This window comes from Glycine soja, chromosome 15 (genome assembly GCF_004193775.1).
Source record: "Glycine soja cultivar W05 chromosome 15, ASM419377v2, whole genome shotgun sequence".
In the NCBI taxonomy this organism is placed as follows: Eukaryota; Viridiplantae; Streptophyta; class Magnoliopsida; order Fabales; family Fabaceae; genus Glycine; species Glycine soja.
In genome coordinates this window covers 29163878-29184501 of record NC_041016.1, presented here as the reverse complement: position 1 = coordinate 29184501, position 20624 = coordinate 29163878, and the positions used below count along the sequence as shown (strand labels likewise).

At 33.8% G+C, this 20624-nt stretch overlaps 2 protein-coding genes across 2 annotated transcripts; one reads left to right on the top strand and one right to left on the bottom strand.

The window, feature by feature from the left end:
- The first annotated feature begins 10352 nt into the window (after positions 1 to 10352).
- Positions 10353 to 11137, top strand: LOC114386045. Its single transcript, XM_028346055.1, has 3 exons — positions 10353 to 10682; positions 10823 to 11014; positions 11102 to 11137. The coding sequence occupies exons 1-3, from the start codon at positions 10353 to 10355 to the stop codon at positions 11135 to 11137; spliced, it is 558 nt and encodes a 185-aa protein (XP_028201856.1).
- Positions 11138 to 11552: 415 nt separating this feature from the next.
- Positions 11553 to 13390, bottom strand: LOC114386044. The gene is made up of 7 exons (XM_028346053.1): positions 13235 to 13390; positions 12974 to 13154; positions 12798 to 12895; positions 12272 to 12443; positions 12064 to 12149; positions 11848 to 11949; positions 11553 to 11729 (listed from the first exon to the last, which is right to left on the bottom strand). Exons 1-7 carry the CDS (start codon positions 13388 to 13390, stop codon positions 11553 to 11555), a joined length of 972 nt encoding a protein of 323 aa, XP_028201854.1.
- Positions 13391 to 20624: the final 7234 nt, after the last annotated feature.

Below are 20624 nucleotides of genomic sequence, written 5' to 3'. Positions count from 1 at the left end.
TACGTACCCTCCATCGAAGAGGAAATCAGACCTACGTAGTTCTTTCTTTAAAGGTGAATCAAGCGATTCTTTTACTTGAAAGGTGATCACTTAAAGGTGTTGGGCCTTTAAAAATGATCCATTTAACTTGGTAAGAAAAAGCTGAGATAAAACTTTCAAATCCTTTTTTAGTGATTTTTTTGGTGGACGAGCTTGACTTGGCGAATTGATTTTAGCCTTGGTTTCGCTTTAGTTATTAGTCAATTCAATTAAGAATGAGAAATCCCAAAGAGAAAACGTCCGATTGATTTTTGTGCTTCATTTTACTAAAAGATATTTTTTTGATTATTATATTATTATTTTACCTCTTTTTTGATTTCCAACGTGGTTATGGCACGACCGAACGGTCGGAATTCATTTTAACCGAAATTAACGGATGATACAATTCAAATGATCGGTGGAAATTTATTTTATTTTTTGATTAGGCGAGAAATGACTTAAATAAATGACTAAAGGACGTCAAAAGGGGGTATAGAAAGCGAATGAAAACGAGAATAAAAATACATGAAACAAAATGTGGACCACCACGGGTACATAGAATGAATTGAAAAGCTCGGTTTGGGGTACTTACCAGTTGAACACTGAAGAAAACGAAGAACGAATGATGAATGTCGAAGAACGGTTGAAAATCTTCACGTAATTACTCACGGAAACGTTATGGAAATGTTACGGAAGCGCCTCGGCTTGGATTTTCTTCACGGAAACAATTTTCCTCAGCAATTTCGAGAGAATAAGAAGTGGCAAGAAGGCTGAACCCCTTCCCTCTTCACTCCTCCCCCTATTTATAGCAAAATAGGGGAGGAGCTTGCCACCCAGCTCGCCCAGGCGAGCAAGGTTACTTCCTCCTGAAGCAATAGCCTTCTGGAGGAAGAATCTGGAAGGCCCAAGTGGGCCTGATTGCTATTTGTACCCCCTTTTTACTAAATGCACCCCCTTCACCTTTTTTGGTAATTCTTTTTCCGTAACGTTACGAAACTTTACGAATTTCGTAACGATACTTATTTTCCTTCTGCAAGGTTACGAATCCTTACGGATTATGTATTTACTCTTTTTTTAGCTTTCGAAGAAGTTACAAAAACTCACGGATTGCGAAAACACCTCCTTTCGATTTCCGTCACATTACGGAATTTTCACGGATCGCGTAAGCCTGCTTCCTTTTGATTTTCGGCACGTCTCGGGACTTCACATATTGTGCAACATAGGGTGCCAAGTATCTCGAAGCGGCCAATCAAAGGTTATATATCATCAAATAATAATCCCCGGACGAAATTAGGGTTTGACAGTTCCCATACATCATTTCTTTCAAATTGATTTAATTCTTCTTGCATAGCTACTATCCAATGGTCATCTATAATAGCTTCTTTAAAGTTTTTAGGTTCTATTAATGAAACAAATGCCATATTATTGCAGAAATCTTTAAGAGAGTGTCTAGTTGTTACCCCTTTTGAGATATCACCGATGATGTTGTCAAGAGGATGATTTCTTGAAGTTTTCCATTCTTTGGGAAGATTATCATTTTCTTGTTCCGTGTCATCTTGATCATCCTTGTCTTCTTCATCTCTCTTTCTTTTCAGATTTCTTTCTTCATTTTGAGAATCTTCCAAAGTATCTGCAATATCATCAACAAACTCCTTTCTCGGGGAGGTAATATTAGTTTCATCAAAAGTAACATGTATTGATTCCTCAATTGTCATGGTTCTTTTGTTGTATATTCTAAATGCTTTACTATGTAAAGAATACCCAAGGAAGATACCCTCATCTGCCTTGGCATCAAACTTTCCTAGGCTTTCTTTACCATTGTTTAGAACAAAACATTTACATCCAAAAACATGTAAATGTGCAATGTTTGGTTTTCTATTGTTGAAAAGTTCATATGGGGTTTTCTTAAGAATGAGTCTGATTAAGGCTTTGTTCATAATATAACATGCGGTGTTAACCGCTTCTGCCCAAAAGTATTTTGGAAGAGGTGTGTCATTTAAAAGAGTTCTAGAAATTTCTTCTAGGGCTCTATTTTTTCTTTCTACTACTCCATTTTGTTGAGGTGTCCTGGGTGCAGAGAAATTGTGTTCTATGCCATATTCATCACAAAACATTTCAAAATCATTGTTTTCAAATTCACCTCCATGATCACTTCTGATGGAGATAATTTTGAGATTCTTTTTGTTTTGAATGACTTTGGCAAGTCTTCTAAATGCATGAAATGCATCATTTTTATGCGTAAGAAATAAAGTCCAAGTATACCTAGAATAGTCATCAACAATTACTAATGCATAGTAACTTCCACCAAAACTCATGACCCTAGATGGTCCAAACAAATCCATGTGTAATAATTGCAATGGTTGAGTGGTAGAAACAATATTTTTTGATTTAAAAGATACTTTTGTTTGTTTACCTTTTTGGCATGCATCACATAACTTATCTTTTTCAAATTTTAATTTAGGTAAACCAATGACTAGATCTTTTGAAATTAATATATTTAGATGATCCATGTTAATATGAGCAATTCTCTTATGCCATAACCATGAATCACAATCTTTACTTAAAAAACATCTATCATTTTCATATTTTTGTTTTAAATCAATCATGTAAACATTATTTTCTCTAAAACCTATATGTTCTATATCTTTGTCATGTTCATGCTTAATAGCACATTTTTCATAATCAAAAGATACTTTATATCCTCTATCACATAATTGACTAACACTTAATAAACTATGCTTCAAACCTTCTACAAGCAACACATTTTCAATAGGAGTAGAAGAACTCGTACCTATTTTACCGACTCCAATAATTTTGCCTTTGTTGTTGTCGCCATATGTAACGTGTCCACTTTTCTTAGAGGAAATAGTTGTGAATTTGGATACATCACCCGTCATGTGCTTGGAACATCCACTGTCTATGTACCACTTCTTCCTTACAGAATCTTCTTTGTTATTCTCATCAGATTTTGTCATGAGACACAAATTGACTTGGTCTTCATCATGATCTTGGAATAACCTATTCCTGAAAATACTTTTGAAAGACAAAGAATCTAAAGAGGCCATTAATCTTGAAGTGGTTAAATTTTCTACAAGAAACCTGCTCTGATACCACTTGTTGGATCGAGTGGCCTCAGAATAATTAAGCAGGGGGGTTGAATTAATTATTCCTAAATCATTAATAATTAAAAATTTACTCTTCTAAGGCTTTTACTATGTTGTTAAGTGAATAAGGAGTAGAAGAGAAACTTAACCAAAAGTAAAAGCGGAAATTAAAATGCATAGCGGAAAGTAAAAGAGTAGGGAAGAACGAGACAAACACACAAGAGTTTTTATAATGGTTCGGCGACAACCCGTGCCAACATCCAGTCCCCAAGCGACCTGCGGTCCTTGAGATTTCTTTTCCAACCTTGTAAAAATTCTTTTACAAGCAAAGATCCACAAGGGATGTACCCTCCCTTGTTCTCTTTGAACAACCTAGTGGATGTACCCTCCACTAGAACTGATCCACAAGAGATGTACCCTCTCTTGTTCTCAGTCAAACCCAAGTAGATGTACCCTCTACTTGTACCACAAAGGATGTACCCTCTACTTGTACCACAAAGGATGTACCCTCCAATGTGTTAAGACAAAGATCTCAGGCGGTTAAACCTTTGAAACTTTGTGAATGGGGATACAAAAGAATTCTCAGGCGGTTAGTCCTTTGAAATCTTTTGTATATGGGATAGGGAAGAATCAAAAGAATTCTCAGACTGTGTCGTTTTGAATTCTTTGACAAGGGAGAAGGGAGACACAAAAGAATTTAAGCTGTTAGTCCTTCTTTCTTTTGGAAAAGGGAGAAGAGAGACACAAAAAGAATTCATGCAGTTAGTCCTTGGCGAATTCTTTTTGGCAAAGAGAGAAGAGATGAAAAGAATGAATAGCACAAGTTTTCAAGGTTTAGAAAACCAGAAAACTTTGGAAAGCTTTGCGCACAAAGAAGAAGAAGTTCAAAGAGATTCAAGGCTTGTAAAGGATTGTAATTAATTGATTGAATTGTTAGAAATATTGATTGAAAATGCAAAACAAAGGCTTGCTTTTATAGACTCTTCATGTCTGGTCAAGAGAACCTTTTAGAAGAGTTATAACTTTTAGAAAAACTTAAAACCAATTTGAAAAAGTCAAAAACCATTTGAAGAGTTACATCTTTTGATTTATTCATAAACAATCACTGGTAATCGATTACCAAATCAGTGTAATCAATTACACAAAGCTTTTATGTGAAAGGAAGTGACTCTTCACATTTGAATTTGAATTTCAACATTCAAAGGCACTGGTAATCGATTACCAAAACATTGTAATCGATTACAGCTTTTTGAAATCAATTGGAACGTTGTAAATTCATTTGAAAACTTTTTCAAATTCATTTTGCTACTGGTAATCGATTACCAGAGAGTAAAAACTCTTTGGTAAACATGTTTTGAGAAAAATCCATGTGCTACTCAGTTTTTGAAAAAACCTTTTCATACTTATCTTGATTAAGTCTTCTCTTGATTCTTGAATCTTGAGTCTTGAATCTTGATCTTGATTCTTGAAGCTTGATCCTTGAATCTTGATTCTTGATTCTTAAGTTCAACTTTCCTCTTGAATCTTGAAGTGTTCTTCATTCTATCTTGAACATCCTGAACTCATTCTTTGATTGACCTTTGAGCTTTTTGTCATCATCTTTGTTATCATCAAAACATCTTTTGAATCAATCTTGATTCATCTTGAAGCTTTGCTTCTACAGACACATCAACCTTTATGATAGTATACTCATATCCCTCTTCTTTTGAGATGGATTAGACTCTTTAGTATGTGGTTTGTATATCACCATAAGGTGTGGTACCTATATTTCTGGCATACCTTTATATGTGTCATGTATGGATGTTTCCTGTAATAGTTTAGGTATGTTGTTATCATTTTTTATCTATGCGTGTTATGAATGACTAATGATGTCACATGAAAAAAGTATCCTTTCTGCAATATAGTAATTTAGTGTCTTGTAGTGAAGCAAATTGATACAACTGCCCCGAAGAGAAGGCCTTATCAACAGATATCGTGTAGGGGTTGCTATTCTCACTCCCTAATTGCTATTTTCACAAACAACTTTTTTAAAATTCTATGAAAAGATGTATCTATTGAAGTGTGGCTCAAGAAAGATAAAAATAGTGTTGTTTTAGCATGAATTGGATGTGCACTCAATGCACCAATGAATATCTCTTTATATGCAAGCTCAAAATGGAGAAAAGAAGATCGGTTAGAGACAACGAACACTTTCTGAAGAATGGCTATAAATACGAGAAACTATGAAAAGTTGAAAAAAATAAACTTGCAAGCTATATTTGAAATATTCTTTCCCTCTTCTTCAAGCTTTTTTTTTCATTTGCCTTAGTTGTAATGCTCTTAGAACACTTTGTACATCTTGAGGGAAAAGACCGAGTGCTTAATTTGTATAGCTGTCTTTAACATGCTAAGACTAGTCATTAAGCAAACCAACTTCAACAAATTTTATAATTTGTTTAGAGTGAAAAACGGCTTAGTAGAGAAAAAAATACTTGGGTTGTTTAAACTTGGGGTTAAGCTTTGTTGTAAGAGTCAGAAGTAGCTATAAAAAATACTTATAACTTTGTTAAAGTTAGTGGAACTTTGTGGGATATCAAGAACTAGACGTAGTCTTAGTGGTAGAGATGAACCAATATAAAATCTTTTGTGTATGATCTATTTTATCTTATTTGCCTTAACTGACCAAAGATTTAAATTTGATTTTATTTTAAAAGTGTTTTACAAAATCAATTAGTTATTGTCTAACTATGTCTTGTGAAAAATCTATTTTCTCTCTTTAAGTTGTATCAGACTATAGTATTTGCTTTAAAAAAGACTTGTGAAAAATTTTAAATCACAATTCAATCCCTTTCTTATGAATTTTACATTTATAATTGGATATTTTTGGAATTTAGCAAAAAGTCATCCGCATGGATGGTGAGAATGGCAATTTTTGGGCAAGAATAACAAGACTTGGATCATGTATGCTAAGTACTAATTCTTGTTTAGGATTTTGCTTTGGGCACCAACAGATTTGCTTGTACACCCAACAAAATTTTGTAAATGCCCATTATACCCCTGTCTTATAAGTATTAGTTTCCTTATTCATTTTCCTTCTGAGCTTGTTTTCATTTTTCGTTCACCATAATTTGTCCCGTTTGTTCCGTGAGAGGTTATTGGTGAGAGTTTCTCGTTCGTTGTTGTGTCCTCTTTGGTGGTTGGTCAGCAAGTGGTGATCGTGGCGGTGGCTGGTTTGGTCGATGGAGGTAAGGTTTTTTTTCTTAATGCAGAAGGATTGGTAATTCGTAAGTCAAATTAGTTTTACGGATTGATAATCCGTAAAGTTAATTGAACTTACAAATTAAAAATCCATATACTTCCTACGGATTGGTAATCCGTAAGCTTCATACGGATTCCCAATCTGTATGGTTGATAAATATTGTTTTTAATTATGTTTTTAATTTATCCAATTTTTTAGTTAGACAAATTACAATTGATAATCATAAAACTTTTAAATAGATATAAACAGAATATTCATTTGATAGTTATAGTTTGTATACTAAGAAAGTAATATTTAGGTTTTAAAAATTAATATAGAATTTTTTATTCGTTTTTATTTTAGTTTAATGTATTATATTAATAAGTGTAGTAAAAAATGAAGAAATTATATGATAGTATAATTTTGGTGTGGTTAGGGGTTTTTTGTTTGTTATTCAAATTTTGGAAAGTTTTATTAAGATGGACGAAGATCAGTGGATGTATGATAGTGTAATGCCCGAAGAAGTTTATATGAATGACCAAAATAAAGACGAAGGTGGTGTGAATGAAGAACATGTTGATTGTTCTAATGCGTTCAATACTTCTTAGATATTAATATGATTTATTGTTATTAAAGTAATTAAATGAATGTTTGTTGAAGACTAAAGTTGTATGGATTGCATTGTAGGTGTTTGCTACCCGTGATGATGTTCTAGAATGGGCTCGATCTGTTGCTTATGAAATTGGATTTGTGGCGATAATTATGAGGTTAGACACAAATAATGGTATTAGAGGAAGGACCTTATTTGTTTTAATTGGTTGTGAAAGGAGTGGTCAATATAGGGCCAAGAAGAAGGATTTGGTAAGAACATGTACTGGTAGTAGAAAATATGGGTGTCCATTTAAGCTGCGTGCAAAACCAGCTGTAGGAGGTGAAGGATGGATTGTGAATTTAATCTATGGGAGTCACAATCGTGAATTAGAAAAGTCTTTAGTAGGACATACATATGCTGGTAGACTAATTAAGGATGAGAAGATAATTGTTGTTGTTATGACAAAGTCAATGGTGAAACCTAGAAATATTCTTCTAACGTTGAAGGAGTACAACGCCAATAGTTATACAACGATTAAGAAAATCTATAATGCAATAAATGCTCACCATTCTTCCATAAGAGGTAGTAACACTGAAATGCGACAACTAATGAAGCTTCTTGAACGGGATCAGGATATTCATTGGCATAGATTAAAGGATGAAGATGTTGCGTGTGACATATTTTGGAGTCATCCTAGTGCAGTCAAATTAACCAATGCCTATAATTTGGTATTTTTGATAGAAAGTACCTACAAAACAAACAGGTATAGGATATCGTTACTTGATATTGTTGGGGTGACAACAACAGGGATGACATTTTCTGCTGCTTTTGCCTATTTACAAAGGTTTTGTGGTCTTTTCCTCAGACGTGATTGTAGAATCAAGCTTCACGATGATGAATCAAGTTGATTCAAGAAATTTTGATGATGACAAAGATGATGACAAAAATCCCAAAGAATGATTTCAAGATTAAGTTCAAGATCAAGATTAATTTCAAGTTTCATCAAGAAGATTCAAGATTCAAGATTCAAGAATAATCAAGATCAAGATTCAAGACTCAAAGATTCAAGAATCAAGAGAAGACTTAATCAAGATAAGTATTAAAAAGTTTTTCAAAACATTGAGTAGCACAAATTTTTTTTCACAAAATCATTACCAAAGAGTTTTACTCTCTGGTCATCGATTACCAGATTATAGTAATCGATTACCAATGTTTTAAAATGTTAAGATTTTCAAAATTCAAAATGAAGAGTCACATCTGTTGATGTGTAATCGATTACACCTTTATGGTAATCGATTACCAGTGACTGTTTTTGAAAAATTCATTTCCAAAAGTCACAATTCTTCAAGTGACTTGTTTCTGAAGATTCTTTCAAAAGTCACAACTTTTCTAAGTGACTAGTTTTAAAAGAAATTGCCAAGAGTCACAAACGTTGACTTGAGTCATAAAAAATTATAAATATGTGACCATGGCATGAATTAAAATGATCCATAATCTCTTTCAATCATTCTATCTTTCAATCTATCTTTCAACATCTTCTTTCATTCCTTTCAGAACTTCCTGGTTTCATCTTCTCTTCATCTTTCTAAAAGTTTCAAAACTTTCTCTTCAAAGAAAAGTTCTTTGTTCAAAAACTTGTGCTATTCATCTTTTCATTCTCTTCTCCCTTTGCCAAAAAGAATTCGCCAAGGACTAACCGCCTGAATTCTTTTTGTGTCTCTCTTCTCCCTTTTCCAAAAGAACGAAGGACTAGCCGCCTGAATTCTTTTGTGTCTCCCTTCTCCCTTGTCAAAGAATTCAAAACGACAGTCTGAGAATTCTTTTGATTCTTCCCTTTCCCATAAACAAAAGATTTCAAAGGACTAACCGCCTGAGAATTCTTTTGTTCCCCCTTTCACAAAGTTTCGAAGGACTAACCGCCTGAGAACTTTGTCTTAACACATTGGTGGGTACATCCTTTGTGGTACAAGTAGAGGGTACATCTACTTGGGTTGTTGTGACTGAGAACAAGAAAGGGTACATCTCTTGTGGATCAGTTCTAGTGGCGGGTACATCCACTAGGATGTTCAAAGAGAACAAGGGAGGGTACATCCCTTGTGGATCTTTGCTTGTAAAGGAATTTACAAGGTTGAAAAGAAATCTCAAGGACCGCAGGTCGCTTGGGGACTGGATGTAGGCATGGGTTGTTGCCGAACCAGTACAAAACTCTTGTGTGTTTGTCTTCTTCTTCCGTACACTCTTTATTTTCCGTTGTGCACTTTAATTATTGCTTTTACTTTTGGTAACATTAAGAAGGATAGATTTTTTAATTAGTAAATGTTCGTTAATAATTAATTCAACCCCCCTCTTAATTATTTCAAGGCCACTTTATCCAACAGTGATGCACTCCCTAGAGTTATTGTTAGCGACAAAGATCTAACATTGATGAATGCGGTGAAAACTATATTCCCTGAGGCTACAAATTTGTTGTGTTGATTTCCCATTGATAAGCATGTGAAGGCGAAGTGTAAATCCCTTGTTGGTAAAAACAAATGCATGGGATTATGTAATGGAAGCCTGGGGGAATTTAGTGGATTGTCCTTCTGAGCAACAGATCGATGAGTGCCTTAAGAAGTTTGAAATTGCTTGCTCACCATGGCCAATGTTTGTTGACTATGTCAACCAAACATGGGTGATTCCTCACAAAGAAAGATTTGTTAAAGCCTGGACGAATAAGGTGATGCACTTAGGAAATACAACAACTAACTGGTATGAAATTTTTAAATATATAAAGTTGTCAGGTTTTATAATTGAATGGATAAAAAATAATGTGTTTCTTTTGTTGGTTGTGTATCTCATATGCAGGGTTGAATCTGCTCATTGGGCCTTAAAGAGACAACTACAAAATAGCCTTGGAGACCTATGTAGTGTTTGAGAAGCCAAGAACAACATGATCATGCTGCAACACAGTCAAATTAAGGCATCTTTTGAGATAAATACACATGTGGTTGGACATGTGTTTAAAGTTACCTTATACAAAAGACTACTTGGCATGACATCAAGGTATGTTTTAAATCAGATTGCTGCTAAGTTTGAGTGTGTACATTATGCTGGCAAAAACCCTTCTCGTTGTGGATGTGTGATGAGAACTACTCACGGTCTTCTATGTGCATGTGAGCTATCCAAATATGTTGTTAGTACCATAACACTTGAGACAATCCATATGTTTTGGCGGAGGCTAAGTTTTTTAGACCAAGCGTTATCTAAGCCCCAAGTAAACATAACTGAAGAGATAGAAACCCTATCCAAGCAATTTGAAGAGCTTGATGTTTGTGGCAAAGTTACTTTGAAGAGTAAACTTCAGGAAATTGCTTAGCCTGATCTAAACTATATGTGTGCTCCTCCATAAAAGGTGAAAATAAAAGGTGCTCAGAAGAGATCGATGACCAAGCAACAAAGATCTACAAAGTGTGATCCCTCATACTGGGAGTATGTTGATGCATTACATTTTATGCATAATAGTAATTCGTCAGTGAAACATATTGCATCATCATCTGAGCAACCAATTGAAAGAAGGACCAAGCCGATGTTGGATCAATTTCATCCATGCATTCATGATTCCATTGTAAACAATGTTGATGTGAAAGCTGATGGTAATTGTGGATATCGTGCAGTTGCTGCCCTCTTAGGTATGGGTGAAGATTCATGGTCATTGGTGCACAACCATTTGCATAAAGAACTTACAAAATGGTCTGATGACTATATCAACTTGGTTGGTGGCATAGACTAATTTGAGGAATTAAAGCGGTCCCTACTTGTTGATGGATTATCCATGGTGTATAACTTTATTGTTACGTTATGTTCGATTAAATTTACATTAACCAAATTGAATTTGTTGACTGTTACATATAGGTTACCATGGACAAGTGGATGAATATAACTGACATGGGATATGTCATTGTATCAAGGTATAATGTGATCCTTGTTTCTCTTTCACTCCAACAAAGCATGATATTTTTTCCTCTTAGAAGTCAACCACCAACAGATTCTTTTGAGCATCACGTGATATGTATCGGTCATGTGTATGATAATCATTTTGTTCAGGTAAATGCATGAGTCATCCTCTTTGTGTAATTATTGTCAAAGTATTTGCAACATGGTATTTTAAATGTGTATATTCTTACGTAACAGGTATTTCTAAGAGACTATTGTCGTTATTGCCAGTAGCGTTGTTATGGTCTACACATTGTCATCATCAGGCAAAGCAATGGCCCACACCATATATTAGTAGAATGCAATAGTATACAAATTTGTCAAGGTTGAATATAGAATTTGTTGATTTAGGTGAAGATTAAACATTTACTTACTTGTGTGCTTGAGATCTAAAATGATAATATACGCGTGTTTCATTCGACATTGGCATTTACTTACTTAGTGTATTTATGTCACACTGAAACTACTAATCATGTTGTTAGTGTTACTTAAATAATTAAGTTGGTTTCACTAATTAGGGTTATTAAAGGATAAACATAATAATGTAAATTCGTCATTAATTTTAAATTCAAATACAACTTAAACAATTAACGTTGTTCAATCATATAAAACCATAAATTATATAAAACAAGGTAACTAAAATAACTTTTCATGTGACTTCAATGTGCCACCTTCGTTGCAACCGCACATATACATTGCGATCCACAGTCACACCTCTAGCAATCCTTAGGCAGTCTTCCATGACATTGTATGTCTTTGTGCCTTCAGTGACTATCCTTAGGTTGAGCAACCGCTCCAACCTTTCAGCTATTGCTTGGCAAGCCTCCTAGGACATTATAAAAAACAAAAACAAATAATTTTAAGGCTTAATGAATGTTCACATAAATTGAGTAACAATTACATTTGAAAATATATTTTACCATTGCATGTCAAGGCTGCTCTACATCAACATGTGCATCTTCAGATGCTTCATTCATAGCCATTGTCACCACTGGATGCTGAGTAACATCTGGTTCAACAAATGTGTCATGGTGCTGCACGGGCGGCTATCTAAGAGGATCCACAGGCTGTGCCGAACTCATAAAGGGATGGAATATCAAGTAGAACCAATCTATGTAGTCCGGTGAACACTGGGCAGGCGCTACACATATCTGACCAACCGGTGCAATGTATTCGGAAAACTGAATCCATCTATCATCAATGTCTTCTATACTGAGAGAAGGAGCAGCAGGGGCGGAGGAATGGTCTGCACATACCCAAACTATCATACAACCCTCTTTGGCCGATGTATGACAATAGATGGACCCCATTTGATATGTCTAGAAAATAAAGAGATATCCTCAAACTCTCTGAATGCAAGGTGGTCACCATACGGAATCCAACATACAACATCAGACGTCAATCTATCCAACCGCTTATGATACATTGATACTAGTAATGCCTTCCTAGACTTCCAACGATAGGCACGTGGTTTCCTCTCATCATAATCATCAGCAGCAACAACACAACCAACAGAGGGAAAGTGCTCGTAGATCCAACACTGCACATATTTTCAAAACAAATCAATTCAACACATTTCTCAATATAGAGTAAACAACTAAATATATATTTTGAATAAAATTTCAAATGACCTGTAAAAGTGTGATACATCTTGCAAGCTGTCTGGCCATGCTCTTTGACGCATCATTTAGATTGTCATTTATATGCACCGGTCGGGCAATGCATCCAAGAATACCACATGGGCATGTGTGGGACTCTTGTTAGCAAAAAGTGTGCAACCAAGAAGATGCAACACATACACATGAGCTGTGGGTGTCCACTGTGTTGCATCACATTTGCTCCAATATACGTCTTAAAGCCAGGAAAGTCAAACATATGCCCCATGGCACTGTACTGTCTCAACTTGTGCCTCTTCAACACTTACTTCAAGCAATTCCACTAAGAGCAAGACTGTATCATCCACATGAAGAGACTCAAAAGTATGGAACGCGCCTGTAATGGGCAAATGCAGCAATGATACCACATCATCCAAGGTGATAGTCACCTCTCATACTGGCAGATGGAAACTACTAGTTTCCTTATGCCACCTCTCCATGAAAGCAGACATAAGTCCCTGATCACTAGTGTTCAGTGAACATGTGATCAGAGGACTTAATCCTGTGGCAGCCACTAAGTCTTCGATCTCAGGGGCAGGCCTGCCAAATTTCTCGGCCTTTCTTCCTTGGGAGAATAATTTCAGCTCAAGACGTTCCTGAAAATGATAACATAAATCATTTGAACAAAAAATAACAATTACTTACAGAAATAACATTTATTTAAAATTATAAATACCTCTCCATTCCAAACTTTCGTGACCACATGATAAACATAATCTTGCAACACTGATGTGTTGTGGGGTTCGCCTGGAAAATCCTCGGCATTAGTCAGCACATCATCAGCAGCTGCTTCTTCAGGTTGTTCATGGACCTCATCATACGCATGATCCATATCGTGAACATCATCAACAACAGGTACAACTTCCCGTTACCTACGTGTGAATGTTGTGGGCCTTCGTCACTGGGGGCATCATCTGCATCATGACTGCCTTCTGTCCTAAGGGCTCTTGCTATAATCCTTCCTAAAGTCGACCCAAACCTCTGGTTTTGACTATGATCTGCACATTAAAAGAGTCATAATAATTTGTAAGCGTTCAAACAATACTTCAATCAATCCCAAATTACTATCACAATAAAAACTTTAAATTTTAATGAAAACTTAAAGTAATGACCAAATTACAATTTTGGTTTTTATTTCTAACAAATAACTATTTCATTTTTCAACAAATTACTATCACAATAACTTTAAATTTTATTTTACTAACGATAATTTTTTTTATAGTTCCATATGAATACTAAATTGTCAAATATATACTAATAAACATTTAAAATTTATCATATATAAAAAATTTATAAAACACTTTTTAAATTATCAAATATAACAAAATTACTAAACTTAATGAAAAATTACAATGTTTTTATAATTAAAATAACAAACATAACAAATTGTGATTTAATTAAAACAGAACAAATACTTTTTAAAATAACAAATATATTTACTAATACTTTTTAAAAATAATTAAATCACAATAATATATATATATATATATATATATATATATATACATACATTTGTTTTAAAATAAGCAAATTACTTAATTTCTTAAAAAAAATCAACTACAAAAAATAAATATATTTAATTAATTAAAATTACACAAAAAACAACAATATTTACCTATTACAAAAGAAAAAATTTAAACAAAAATATTATTTTATTTTAAATTTTTAAATAATTATAAAATTATTTTTTTAACTCAAATTGAAAAAAAATTAAATTAAATATTCAGATTAGTAATACGCATAAAGAATACGGATTGGTAATCCGTATAAAGAATATGGATTGACAATCTGAATTCTTTATACGGATCCCCCATCCCCTTCAATCCCCCCCACCATGAATGCACTACTAAGTAAAGGAGGAGAAGCCAACTTAGCACAATGGCGACTACAGTGGCGGATCCCCCATCCCCTTCAATCCCCCCCACCATGAATGCACTACTAAGTAAAGGAGGAGAAGCCAACTTAGCACAATGGCGACTACAGTGGCGGCAGCACGAACGATGGTGGAGGGACGGTAGCTCGAACGATAGAAAAGGATGTGCGACAAAGAACGAGAATACAAAGGGACAAGAGGAACGATGTTACTATAGCGGCAAGGGAAAAAATATTCGAATGCTTTTAACAAAAATGTGAAAGGCATTTTTGCCACTTCTCCAAAGATGCTAGATGTACCAACAATTGAGCTGGTGCCCAAAGCAATTCCCTCTTGTTTAAGGATGGTAATAGACCTGATGTTCTATTAGGCACTCACATAAGGTCCAAATGTAACTCACTTATTGAAAAAAGGTTAGATGTTAAAAAGCCTATTTAAGTAAAACAAATCTTGTCTTTTAAAAAGTTTATTAAGCGTTATAGGCCAACCTATTTATATACATATATATAAAAAATTATTATTAAATTAAATATACATGTAACATGATTATAATATATATATATATATATATATATATATATATATATATATATATAATATTTACTGCTGCCAATAATATACAATATAGATAACATATATAATATATTTTTATACTTATGTTATTTATTGCTGCCATCTTCTTTTCGCTGCTTGTGACAAGGCAGGTGTCTCATTAATAAACATTTTCAATTTGCCTAAATAAATATAGAAAATACATATTACTTAAATAATAAAAGTATAATGCCTAGTAGGTCAATAAGCCTACTGGCTTTCTATTAACATTTTCATAAGCCATATAACAAAATAGATTTTAAGTAAACTTTCAAATCATTACAGATTTTTATGCAAGTCAGGTCAAGTCTTTAAAAAAGGCATGCTATAGGTAATAGGTTAAACATAGTCTTCATCTCTTTAGTAAAGGATGGTCTTAGGCCTAGTAAAGCTTGGCCAGACCTATTTCTTACTTTTGTTTCATCATAACTCATGAATAAATACGTAAGGAGACCTAGTGAAAAGCCACTACATAATTTATTTTTCCTTTCATTTGGGACATTTTTTAAAATGATCTCAAGTTGAAGGTTTCCACGAGAGGTATGATATTTTTTTTTAAGTGTTCTCGTACGAATGCATTTCATCTAACTTTTACTCCAACACTATTTTAAAATTTGAATCTATGATGAAGTGATTTGTGAGTCAAAAGGGGAAATCAGACTCTCAACTATAATGGGTTCTAAAGTTATTTAAAAAAAAAAACTTGATTGGAAATGAATTGTAGAAGAATTTAGAGATACACAGGACTTAAAGATAAATGAATTTGAAAATAGCAAGACGCAAAGCACATAAATAGAAAGAAAAAAAGCCGGAAAAGATAATTGTATCAATCGGTTGGGTTTGTCTACATTGGGCCACTAGTTGGTTGTTCAATTATCAATTTGGCTAATTTACACCTAATTTTGCTAATCTTATCTTCAATTGCACCCTAGTTGCTCTAATTTTTGCTCCTGTCTTCTAGGCACATTTAGTTAAGCTTATCATATTCTTGAAACTTCCATCTTAACCGCTTTCTTGATTGTTCCTAATTTTTTGGACCCACAATGAGTGAAGACTCGTCTTGACTACGGTTGACTCTACTTATGCCAAATTGTAACCTTTTAATGATAATAAATTCGGATGATTCAAAATAACTATGAATTTATTTTTTTTATTATCATCCTTGTAATTCGGCAACAAACTTGACTATTAGCTTTATCAAATTGGCTAACAAAAATAGTGAGTGATAACACTAAGAGAATAACTACCAAATAGAGTTGAGAAAATTTAAATTATAACTTAAATTTGTCTTAAAATATGCCAAATCTATTTTATAAAAACCAAATCCATGAAAATCAATCTCAAACTAAATTAGGTTAATAACACATGACAATTCATGCATCCAAGTGGTTGGGGTTGAGTTCCTAGGTGAAGATGCATCCTATCAAGATAGAATAAAGAGTGTAATTGTTTAAAAATTTAAGTGCCTATTTTGTAAATTTCATTTTTTTCTCATGAAAAATATTTTGATGTTAAATTTATAATTCAAATTAATTAAATATATGTTTTAATTATATTTAATATTTTTTATTATATTAAATTTAATTCTATTTAACTCTAAACAAACGAGTGCTTAATTAATCTTTAATAAAATTGACATTACTTGATCCATATATCATTTAATAAGGTTATATTAAGTCAAAAAACATTTATGTCTTTAGACAAATCATGAATCCTAATTATTTTGATTAGATGCAAATAAATACAAAGGTTAAAAAAGTTGTGTCTTATGCCATATCAGACTATGTTTCATAATCCTACGTCTGAAATATCGAATGAAAGAAAGCTTAACTCATGATTTGATACAATATTAAATATAACATTAAAAACTTTATTTAATACTCTGTCTGAAATTCATTTTGCAGAAACTGTATCAAAAGAAATTCTTCTAGGATCTATTGAATCCTATTAAGAGTAAATAAAGTTCTAAATCTGAAAGTTGCCACACGTCATCAAAAGACACACTCTACTTTGATAGACCTACTCTGATGCAAAGCAAACAGTTTCTTACTGTAGTGCTCAACATGAAAGCCAACTAGAGTGGTGTTTCAACATTAAGAAGTACGTGCATGTAATGCAAGCATTAAATGCTCCAATGACCATAATTATAGTTTAGGTGTTTTATCTATTTTTGGTTTTATTGCTTGTTGCTTTGTCTAGTTCAATAATACCGCTTATCCTGTAAGCTAAAGAGAAGAATTATATCCATTTAGAGACAACGGACACTTGAAGAAAAAGGCCTATAAACACTAGAAGCTTTGAAGACATAGGTTATGAACCTAACCGGTAACATTCAAATTCTTTTTTTAAAAAGCTCTTTATATATTCTTGTAAAGATTGTAAAGGTCTCAAAACACCTTGAGAGAAAAGACTAAGTGTTTAGATAATATATTCGCTTGTAAGATGATTAAGAGTTGGTCAGTGAGCAAGTCAAACAAAAAAATCTTTTGATTTCTATAGAGCCAACAATGTCTTAATAGGACAAAGAATACTGGGTTATTTCAAGCTTAAGGTAGAGTTTGAGTTGTCGAGTCAGAAGTAGCAATGACAAATACTTGTAACTTTGTGAAGTTAGTGGAACTTGGTGGTTAGCCAAGAACTAGAAGTAGTCTTAGTGGTAGAGATGAACCAATATAAATCTTTGTGTCTTATACACTTTCTATTTCTCATCTACTTTAAATTGACCTAGGGTTTGAATTTTATTTTATTTGAAAACTCTTTTTGTTTTGCAAAATTTGTCTCTATCTTCTAATCTTGCATTTGCAAAAATCCCTTATCTGTCTTACAAAGTTTTATTTTAGACAATAGTCTTGTTTTCACAAAAAAGGCTTTAAAAAAATTTAAAATCACAATTCAATCCCCCTTCTTGTGATATTTTCCTTTACATTTTGGTATTAGAGCTTAGCCTCTAAGGGTTGAATACCTGATAGTGTCTAGAGGAAAAAATCCTTATGAGAGATAACAACAATAACAATCAGTTCATTGTTGAGGGAGCATCCCTCTCATGGCCAACAGGCTTCATAGGAGAGGACTATACTTATTGGAAGGACACAATGGAGTGTTGGATCAAGTGGCCTCGGAATAATTAAGAAGGGGGGGGGGGGGTTGAATTAATTATTAATGAACCTTTACTAATTAAAAATCTACCCTTCTTAGGCTTTTACTATATTGTTAAGAAAGTAAAGAATAGAAAGGAAACTTAACCAAAAGTAAAAGCGATAAATAAAGTGCACAACGGAAATTAAAAGAGTAGGGAAGAAGGAGACAAACACAAAAGAGTTTTTATACTGGTTCGGCAATAACCTGTGCCTACATCCAGTCCCCAAGCGACCTGCGATCCTTGAGATTTCTTTTCAACCTTGTAAAAATCCTTTTACAAGCAAAGATCCACAAGGGATGTACCCTCCCTTGTTCTCTTTGAACAACCTAGTGGATGTACCCTCCACTAGAACTGATCCACAAGAGATGTACCATCTCTTGTTCTCAGTCAACAACCCAAGTAGATGTACCCTCTACTTGTACCACAAAGGATGTACCCTCCAATGTGTTAAGACAAAGTTCTCAGGCGGTTAGTCCTTTGAAATCTTTTATTTATGGGAAAGGGAAGAATCAAAAGAATTCTCAGACTGTGTCTTATTGAATTCTTTGACAAGGGAGAAGGGAGACACAAAAGAATTCAGGCGGTTAGTGCTTCGTTCTTTTGGAAAAGGGAGAAGAGAGACACAAAAAGAATTCAGGCGGTTAGTCCTTGGCGAATTCATTTTGGCAAAGGGAGAAGGGAATGAAAAAGATGAATAACACAAGTTTTTGAACAAAGAACTTTTATTGGAAGAGAAAGTTATGAACAAAAACTTTTAGAAAGATGAAGAGAAGATGAAACCAAAAAGTTATGAAAGAAATGAAAGAAGATGTTGAAAGATAGAATGATTGAACGAGATGGTTGTATGAATGTGATTGTTCAAATGTTTCATGCCAAGGTCACATATTTATAGTTTCTTGATGACTCAAGTCAAAACTTGTAATTCTTGGAAATTCCTTTAAAAACTAATCACTTAAAAAGATATGGCTTTTGAAAGAATCTTCAGAAACAAGTCACTTGAAGAAATGTGACTTTTGGAAATGAATTTTTCGAAAATAGTCACTGGTAATCGATTACCATAAAGGTGTAATCGATTACACATCAACAGATGTGACTCTTCATTTTGAATTTTGAAAATCTTAACGTTTTAAAACCAATGGTAATCGATTTCTATAATCTGGTAATCGATTACCAGAGAGTAAAACTCTTTGGTAATGATTTTGTGAAAACTTCTTGTGCTACTCAATGTTTTGAAAAACTTTTTAATACTTATCTTGATTAAGTCTTCTCTTGATTCTTGAATCGTTGAGTCTTGAATGTTGATCTTGATTATTCTCGAATCTTGAGTCTTGATTCTTGATTCTTGAAATCAAATTTCCTCTTGATCGTTGAAGTGTTCTTGACTCAATCTTGAACTTAATCTTGAATTCATTCTTGAATGTCATCATCTTTGTTATCATGAAGTGATCTTGATTTTTGAGCTTGTTGTCATCATCTTTATTATCATCAAAACTCCTTGAATCAATCTTGATTCATCATGAAGCTTGCTTCTACATGGAGATGTACATCAAGTCCACTTAGTACAAAATTTGGCTTATCATCACAAATGGTGATATTCCCATCCTAGATTAAAAGCACAATGGGCAGATGCTGATCTGGCCACTATGGAACTAAACACAAGAGCTAGATATACACTAGTATGTGCTCTATATAAAAATGAGTACAAAAAGATCTGTAGGCTTAAAACAAGCAAAGAGATTTGAGACTCATTAAGCACAAACTACAAAGGTACAAAATATGTCAGACTTAGAAAGGCTGCAACTCTAACTAGACATTACGAGAGGTTCTCCATAAAAGAAGGAGAATTTGTGGATGACATGTTTGAGAGACTGCAAGTTATCCTAAACAATCTATAAGCTTTGGGACAAGCCTATACCAAGGCTCAAATAAACCTGAAAGTTCTAGACAACTTTCCCAAGGTGTGGAAGACAACAAGCACCCAAAATGCTAGAGACCTAAAGAACCTTTCCTAGGATGAACTGTTGGGGGTTCTTAGAGTCCATGAAGCCCACCTTTCGAATAGATATCATATGTGTCATACCCTAATTTTGTCCGGGGTTCATTATTTGATGATATACAACCTTTGATTGGCCGCTTCGAGATACTGGGCACCCTTTGTTGCACAATATGTGAAGTCCCGAGACGTGCCGAAAAATCAAAAGGAAGCAGGCTTACGCGATCCATGAAAATTCCGTAATGTGACAGAAATCGAAAGGAGGTGTTTATCGCAATCCGTGAGTTTTCGAAACTTCTTCGAAAGCTAAAAAAGAGTAAATTCATAATCCGTGAAGATTCGTAACCTTGCGGAAGGAAAATAAGTATCGTTATGAAATTCGTAAAGTTTCGTAACGTTACGGAAAAAGAATTACCAAAAAAGGTAAACGGGGTGCATTTAGTAAAAAGGGGGGTACAAATAGCAATCCG

Excerpts from the sequence above, each read along its gene's own strand:
- LOC114386045 (XM_028346055.1), top strand. The coding sequence starts at position 10,353 with ATGACCAAGCAACAAAGATCTACAAAGTGTGATCCCTCATACTGGGAG. Across the intron at positions 10,683-10,822 it reads CTGATGACTATATCAACTTG|GTTACCATGGACAAGTGGAT; the intron begins GTTGGTGGCATA and ends TGTTACATATAG. Across the intron at positions 11,015-11,101 it reads ATGATAATCATTTTGTTCAG|GTATTTCTAAGAGACTATTG; the intron begins GTAAATGCATGA and ends CTTACGTAACAG.
- LOC114386044 (XM_028346053.1), bottom strand. The coding sequence starts at position 13,390 with ATGGATCATGCGTATGATGAGGTCCATGAACAACCTGAAGAAGCAGCT. Across the intron at positions 12,896-12,973 it reads GAGGTGGCATAAGGAAACTA|GCGCGTTCCATACTTTTGAG; the intron begins GTAGTTTCCATC and ends TGCCCATTACAG. Across the intron at positions 11,950-12,063 it reads TTTCCGAATACATTGCACCG|CCGCCCGTGCAGCACCATGA; the intron begins GTTGGTCAGATA and ends CCTCTTAGATAG.